An 8,723-nucleotide genomic window follows, 5' to 3' on the forward strand; every position below is an offset into this window, starting at 1 on the left:
AGATTTTTTTTTCTCTGTGCCCCAGACACTCCCACATTTATTGGCAGTGAATTAGTATTGTTTTAGGTTTTTGGACAATCATCAACACACTATGTGAATGTTGACCTCAACGGTTCACAGTTTACACCCACATTTAATGTTACATAACTACAGATGAGCGAGCGTGACTTTAGAGATGACAACTAAAAGCAGAACGTCAGAAATGAAAGAAAAAACAGTTATTTCTTTAACGAAACACCCCTTCATATATGGTTCACTGGAAGAAAAAAAGAAGATATAGGAGCGTGGCCAGCACCCACCTTACTTAAGAATTCGAGGATGAGCTTACACACTGACTTTTTCTTGCTCTTATTATGACAAATATGAGTTGGCTAACTGGGTGAGGTGTAAGTAATGTCTTTTTTTTGTGCTTTCCCTGTTTGCTATTTCAAAGTGCTGGTACCAAAGTGTTGACGACAACGACAGGGTTACAGGATCTAAAACATCTTTCTGAAAATGCAAGTGGTCTGAAAGTAACCACAGTCATCTAGACAACAGCATGAGGCTAAATATTTTGGCAGGGTCAGCATTGCCAAACAGCTAGATGAAGGCTACAGGACTGGCATTAGAAGGCACAGTGAAGAGGTGACCATAAATCGACAAATCCTGTCAAGAATAATATATGAGCTAGTAGAAGATTGGTGGACCTTGAGATAATTTTGGTTACAAAAAGTGTCCCATTACAGGAAAAAAACAGGTTGGGAAACACTGCTCTAGACCAGGGGTTCTCAAACTCAGTCCTGGGGGTCCTCTGTGGCTGCAGGTTTTTGTTCCAACCAGATTCCTTATCAGTGACAACACCTGATAGTACTTATCTCATTTAATTAGCTGGTATTATTTATCTTTTATTCTACATTCAGAAAAGTACAGCAGCGTGATTTTTACATTTATAAGAAACTTAGAAATATTTCTGTTTTTGCTATAGATTTAAATGCTTATCTCTCTTTTTATTACATTTCACCCTTTCTCTGTGCAGTTTTCTCCCTTCATTGAATCTTAATGATGACAATTAAAAACAAGCAGAGCAGAAACCCAAGCAAACAACACTCAATCGTAAAAAGCTGCTACTACTTTAGCGTCAGCCCCACTAAGTGGTAAATAACGGATTAATTAAACAATTAGAACACCTAGAAAGTAGAATGACAATCAAGATGAAAATACTGTTAAAGAGAAAAAAATAAATTTTAATACTTTTTTTTTAACAAACTTTGTTTTCTAATTTGTACATTGTTCCCAAAACAGGGAATCTGGGAAGCAACAGTTCACTTAATTAGCACAGGAGTCCAATTAAAAACAGGGGCTGATTGGAACAAAAACCTGGAGCCACAGTGGGCCCCCAGGACCGAGTTTGAGAACCTCTGCTCTAGACCAGGGGTCCTCAATCACGGTCCTGGAGGGCCGCAGTGGCTGCAGGTTTTTGCTCCAACCAAATTGCTTAACAAGATCTGCTTCACTTTAGTTGTCTCACTCGTTCAGATTTTGAGCCCTTATTGCTTATTTTAGTCTTAAACAGCTGTCGTCTTGGTTTTTAATTGCTCCTCATTAGCAATAACATGCAAATGACAAAAGAGACCAGCATTTCTCCATTTAGCTTCTTTCCATTTACACCTGTGTGTATTTATTGTGCACTATTGGGTTTAATTAAATACTTGGAAGGAAAGTGAAGAGAAAAAAGTGAAGGACTGAGAATTACTCATCCATTTTAGCCTTCGAATCATTTGGATGATATCCTTAGAAAGGGGAAGAAAATCTAGGATATGAGAATGACCAGCAGAATGAATAGCAGAGTTAAAGCTCTAACAAGCCATGAAATTAAATTATTGGCAAGAATTGCTTTCTAATTAAGCAACCAGGTTAGAACAAAAACCTGCAGCCACTGCGGCCCTCCAGGACTGTGATTGAGGACCCCTGCTCTATACGATAGTATGCCTAAAGAAAAGGAGGACAAAATGTATGCTCAAGATAGAATAAGATTTAGGTTGGACTTGTCCTGTAGTTGTAGTACAAGACAGGTCGAGTTGAATTATGTTTTAAGATGTGGGGGTCTGTGGATCATACAATGTGAATTTGTCCAAGGTGAGATAAGCATGGCAAGTGTAGAATAAAAATAGGGTAGGAATGACTTTGTGGGTATGGTAAATAATAAACTGGGAATAAGGACTATATATTAAGACATATATATACAAAACTAAACCTGATAAACTCAGGTAACTAGATGGAGAGCCAAACAAACACAGGCATAAACCAATTTCTCAAATTTAACATCAAGGCTTTCACAGGCTTATAAAGCCTACGGGTGTTTCCACATATGCAGCATCAAGGGGCCCTGCCTTCTTAGGCTCAAAATACAAAGTATAAGAAACATAAGACAATACAAAGAAATACAGAAGTAACATATTAAAGTAGTTAAAGTAAGAAATAAATGAAACAATATTTATTGAGAAGTAATCAAATAGAAATAGGAACAACACAAAGAATAATTTGTAACATAAAATTTAAAAGCCAAAAAAAGGACCAAATTAAAAAAGACACTTAAGGCAAGGATGAAACCCTGATCATTGCATAACACTGCCATTCCTATGTGGCTATTCCCTGACTACTTTGACTTTATGCCAACGACATTCATGTGCCAGCTCTAAATTTGCCTGGGATGGTGGACTGATGTGTGGTCCAGGTTTGGTTTTCATCCAGCACAGCTGTGATATGAGCCTCTAATGGAAAAAGCAGGTTAAGAACATGAATAGATGCTTTGTATGAGAATTAGAAGTACCCGTTACAAATACATAAACCTCTTTCATACTAGCACTCCAAAGACAACTGTAAATCACTTCTTAACAATGTAAAGAAGGGCAACATGTGATAAAACATTAACAGCTCTACTGTGCAGCCTCCAAACGACATCTACAGGAGAATGCATAAAGAATGTAATTTGTAAATAAATAAAACTGAATAATTTCAAATGAACAGTTACAGGGTCTTGTCACCACATTTTAAAAATATCTATACTCAAAGTAAGTATTTGATTAACTGAAAATTTGATAAATGATAAACAAGCACAGGAAATACTTTTACAATTTGAGGAATTACAAATGCAAATGCAATGTTTAGGATATTCAGATTAGATCTGAACCCTCAACACCATGCACCACAATCCCTTTATTTACTCAGGCTCTTTGCAGCGACTGAAGCGTAGGCCATCAATGACCATTTGCCAACAATTCCCATCCTGTGCTGCTGTCCCCAGTTAACCCCCATACGAAGCCCATATTGTGTCGAGATCTCTGTTTCTTGGTCATCCTTGCTAATGCTTTACTAGCAGGGAAAAGTTAGGGTTAAGACCCAGGTTAGGGTCTGTCTTGCAATGTTGGTGCTTGACTTTCTGAGAGTATGACCAAACCACCTCCACGGTCACCTCTGGATCTGTTCTTCTATGGGGTATTTCTGAGTTCTCTGCCACAGCTCCACATTATGATGGTCTCCAACCAGCGAACCTGCAGAATGCAGCATAAGGCAGTATTAAATGAAAGTCTGGGTTTACCTCAGGGTGGCTTTTGTTATTCTCCACATCTCAGCTCCATATAACAGCATAGACTTGATCTAACATAGCTTGATGGCCTGGTCAAATTCCTTAAAATTCCAGATGTTGCTGAGTTGAAAAAAACTGCTGATCCATGTCTTTACATTTGCATCTGTTACTCCTTGTTTGTCCACCATACTGCCCAGGTAAATGAAGGAGTCCACTTCTTCTAGGGATTCCCCCTAAAGACAGATTGGCTCTTCATAGTAAATGTTGATATTGTGGATGGTGAGCTCTACTTTAGCTGGGACAGTAAATAGATCTGTCAATAGCTACATGAAAGGATTTCAATATCATTAATAAAGTTGAGGTCATTGAGTTGACTCCACAGTATCCACTGGATACCATGTCTTTTTTCATGTGCCATCATCTTCATGATCCTGTCAATGGCATACAAATATATATGCGGTGTTAGAAAGCTGCTCTGTCTCACTCCTGTCTTAACCTCAAAAATTTCTGTTAAAATGTTCCTTCATGCACAACTTGGCATATCCACCCATTGCAGTACAACCAGGTGTAGCCTATCAACTTTGTGCATGCACATCCCATAATACTCACCCCTGTGAACCTCAACCTGTGATAGACTGCAGGCTTCTGTGGCTACCGGTAGGAATGTTTCATTCATTTCCTATAGAAGCTGTTCTCGGGATTCTCATCTTAACACCAAACCATTTCATCCGCTTTTGTTGTATTGGACTATATAAGGACATTGTTGCTAGTGTTTATTGTTGTGTTACAACTATATTGCCCTAGGGGAAGGGGGAGGTTTGTCTGATTGTTGTTGCTTTGTATTGGGTTTTCATTTAATATATGATACATTCATTTGTTGGTTTTATGTCTTTGCTTGTGAGTGTGTGCAGGACGGGCCAAGGCTAGGTGCGACCCTGGAATCTCCACCAAAAAAATAAATAAATCACCGTCTTATCAACGGTGTGAATCTTAGCCACAGTCCAGACCTCAACCAATTGAAACGCTGTGGCGAGACCTTAAGAGTGCTGTGCATAAATGAATGCATGGAAACCTCAATGAACTGAAGCAGCATTGTAAAGAGGAGCAGGCCAAAATTCATCTACAACAATGTCAGACACTTATAAATTCTACAGAAAACGATTACTTCAAGGCATTGCTATTAAAGGTGGTTCTACAACCTATTGAATCATGGGGTGTGCATAGTTTTTCATACATGGCTTCTCCATTTTGGCTTCATTTTTGTTAAATAAACAATGACATGGTGAAATCTGTTGTATGTTGTTAACACCTGAGGTTAGATTTAAATAATTTTAGAACCTGGCAAGAACCAAGGGCCTCATGTATAAACAGTGCGTATGCACAAAAATGTTGGGTATGCCTGTTTCCAAGCTCACTTTGAGATGTATAAAAAGTAAACATGGTGTAAAGCCATGCACATTTTCACAGCAGCCTCACACCATGCGTACGCACTTCTCTGCTTGGTTTTGCAAACTGGCAGCACACAGCATCAAAGCAGTGCCTCTGTTTCTGTGTTGTTTCTGTAATTTTGTTTCATATTCACATCCATGACGACGGCTTTATCAAATACACCAAAATTAACTGCATATCGTTTACAAATTTAATTCACTTGTTTACAATCATTCTGTAAAAATATAATGGTGCAGGGAATGGCCAAACTATTCCAACTACCATAGCTGCTTTAGCATTGTTAGAAGACATCGCAAATGGAAGAATTAGAAGAGAGAGTGTATTTAGAGATAGAGAGAGTGTATTTAGAGATGATGATAACTGGCTTCTAAGTTGATTTTGATTTCTAAGAGCTATTCTCTTGGAGTTGTGTGCTGAACTGGCACTGGTTTTACAAAGACAGAGTTTTTGCAAGCTCAGTTTTGCAGAACCTTTGCAAGTTCAGCCCTCTCTCAGGTTTTTAGCCATGGGAGCTTTTCAACATGAACTGGCTGACTGATCAGGTATTTCTCAGTCATCACTGAGTCACATTATGCCAACTGTATGGGATGGTATTATCTGCTTGTGATCCAGATATATATCATTTCTTTACACTGTGGTTGAACTGGGAAACATCAAAGAGCAATTTGTAGCATTGTCAGGTTTTCCAAATGTAATTGGAGTGGTCAACTGCACACAGATTGTTATTGCAACGGCACTGAACAAGTTACATCAGCCAGGGATGAATCACCAAAAGAATTAGCTGGCATTACATCATCATCGTACAGTCACAGATGCTTTTTCCAATTAGTTACAACTAGTTTGTCAAAAGGCAAGCGGAGAATTTATCTGTCGTGCTGCCAAAGCTACACTATAAAGATGACTTCAAAGAAAGAATTTGTTTTTGGTGCAGCCCTTATATTCCTTTAGTTCAATGGCCACATCTCTTAAAGATTCCCTATTGCATTTTGTGACTCCAGAACAGTGTCCGTCAGCACACAGCCAGATGGGCGCCTAGTGATTTCAAAGGCAGAGGTGTGTGTGTGCAGCCAGTGCCCGAAGATACGTTGGGCACAGCTGCACCATCATGTCATTGGCATGGGGATCAAGCAATTGTAATACTATCTGAGTAAACAGGCGGTGGGCTGCAACACCTTTTCATGTCGACTTTGATATCTGACCACTTCTTTCTTATTTCGGGCACTGTGCGACTATTTGAACTTAAACTTTCGAGTGTCTCCACCATGCTTTATCACTCCATATCTTCCTTTTCTTGCTTATACCACTGCTTAAGCCAACATATGTTAAGTTTTTCCTCACCTCCACTGCGCATGCTCTGAAATTCTTCTTTATTCCACATGCATTTTCCATTGTCTTTTAACAAAACACCACACAGAAAGTGATATTTATATTGATTTGCATATTAAAATATGCAAAATTATGTGAGGAACCAGGGAGTGGCTTTAAGCACATGCATGTGTGTTAAATTTCACGTTCAGGGGAATTCATAAAGGGGAAGTGTGTGGAACTTGGCGTGTGCACAGTTATATGCATCAGGATTGTTTTGTGTGTACGCACATTTCCACTTTTGTCCATACACCATGTTTTAGTGTGAATTCTACGCCCAGTGTTATACATGAGGCTGCAGATGTTTTTTATGTCCTGATACGTACAAGTATAGAACTGTAAGAGGGCGTACTTTCATTTAAATACATGACTGTCTTTTAAAAAACAAAAGAAATTTAATACAATAATAATATAAAGTAGAAGTATAATAATATTTCATAAGCAGGTGATTCATAATATGAAGGTGAAGCTTACTAATACACAGACCACAGTGACGTACTTATTAAATTTTACTGCAGCCTACAGACTCAAATGGGTGGAATGGTGGCTGAGGTTATGGATCTGTGCTAGCAATAGGAGGGATGCTAGTTCGAGTCCTGTAAAAGGTAGAAGTGACTCTATTCTGTTGGGCCTTTGAGCAAGGCCCTTAACCTACAATTGCTTCATCCTGGTTAATAATGTTAATCTGCATGCAGGTCCTCCAACGTACAGGGAAAACTCAGGGGTTGGTGGCAGGATTGGCACTCCAGCCACTGTCATAAACCTCGCGCTGTTCCAGTGTGGTGCTGAGGTGTCACCTGCTGCACTGGGGTCCAAATCCAGGGGGTTCATGGTGTGATGGGTGCAGTACATGCTCCCAACCTTTCTCTTTACAGAATCCTATTGAAGAAGTTAAATTTAAGTCCTTAAGTCTGTATCATGTTTATTATCTGTTCTCTGGTGATGCACCAATACTACATATAGTTTTGGTCCTACCCTTTGACCCAGTGCTCCCACCTACATACAACTGGTTATAGTGACGTTTTTGTTGCCAGCAGGTTAGCATCCAAACTGCATATTAAGGATCACTAAGAAATGAAGGTCTGTCTGTGTTGTCAAACTAATTACATTATGTGTTTTCTTTTCTCAACTGACAGATTGTTCCTGTGCATCCTCTGAAGGTAATGGGGCACCAAAGGACTCTCGTCACTTGACCTACTCTTTCCATCCTTCTGGAAGCACAGTGAAACAAGTAATAACATCAGCCCACTTCTGGTTTTTCAAAGGGAAGGACTTAGTCCACCAGCAGGCAACAAATGGATCTGATGTGATCTTTATAATCAGTGGTGATCAGAAACCACTTGAAGCAGCAGAAAAACCAGAATGGTGGTCAGAAGATGGGTGGGCAGTGTATCTGTTTAACAGACATATTCAACGTCAGCTGACACGAGGGCCCTTCATTGTTGACATACATTGCCAGAGCTGCAGTTGCCACTCCAACCCTGACAAAATCCCATTTCTCCAGTTACAAATGCGACCAAAACGCTCAGACCGATTCCGAAGATCGATGATTCCTTGGTCACCCACTGCCATAGATCTACTCCAGCGACCATCTCCGGACAAAGTCTCAAACAACTGCCACCTGACAGAAGTGAACATCTCGTTTCAAGAGCTAGGCTGGGATAATTGGATTGTCCATCCAAAATCTTTCACATTCCAGTATTGCCATGGTAACTGTTCCACCTTGGACCAAATGGCCACCATTCTAGGCCTCAAACAGTGTTGTGTTCCTGTTCCGGGGACCATGAAATCACTGCGATTTCGAACAACATCTGACGGTGGCTATTCTTTCAAATATGAAACACTACCTAACATCATTGCAGAAGAGTGCACTTGTTTGTAGATAGGGACGAGTGTTCTGATATCATCTGGTGGTGCTCAATAAAGCCAGTATCACAGATATAGTGAGAAATCGTACAACTCTTAGATCTAATTAGGCAATAAGCTTGAGCAAAATTAAAACTTGTTGTGCATATTTCCTTTCCAGCTTTGCTATGATTTTAAGTCAGTTTATGGCTAATTATTTACTTTAAAACCAAAATATGTTTAAAATGTTTAAATCAAATAAAGTGTGTGTTTTGTACCAATAGAAATTGAAATATAGTTCATTCATGTTTTTTCTAATTTAGTGCTGTTCTCAGAACCCGAGTAAATGTATTGATCTGCAACTTTAAACCTGTAACAGAAGAACACACCACACAGCATACACAGACAACTTGGGATTGGAAGTCAGCGTGGAAAAAAAAACAACCGCTCAGATGTGGTGCTTCTTACAAAATGTACAACAGGGTACTCTACACATGTG

The 8,723-nt window shown here is 39.4% G+C and overlaps 1 protein-coding gene across 1 annotated transcript in view; it reads left to right on the top strand.

Moving 5' to 3' along the window:
* The window catches only part of inha (inhibin subunit alpha), a 34,136-nt gene extending 25,644 nt beyond the window's left edge, over positions 1 to 8,492 (top strand). The window contains exon 2 of the mRNA XM_039756378.1: positions 7,516 to 8,492. Coding sequence (XP_039612312.1) covers positions 7,516 to 8,261 — 746 coding nt within the window. The 3' untranslated portion in view covers positions 8,262 to 8,492. The remainder of the gene's footprint in view (positions 1 to 7,515) is intronic.
* The last annotated feature ends 231 nt before the right edge of the window (positions 8,493 to 8,723 follow it).

Source organism: Polypterus senegalus, chromosome 6 (assembly GCF_016835505.1).
Source record: "Polypterus senegalus isolate Bchr_013 chromosome 6, ASM1683550v1, whole genome shotgun sequence".
Classification (NCBI taxonomy): Eukaryota; Metazoa; Chordata; class Cladistia; order Polypteriformes; family Polypteridae; genus Polypterus; species Polypterus senegalus.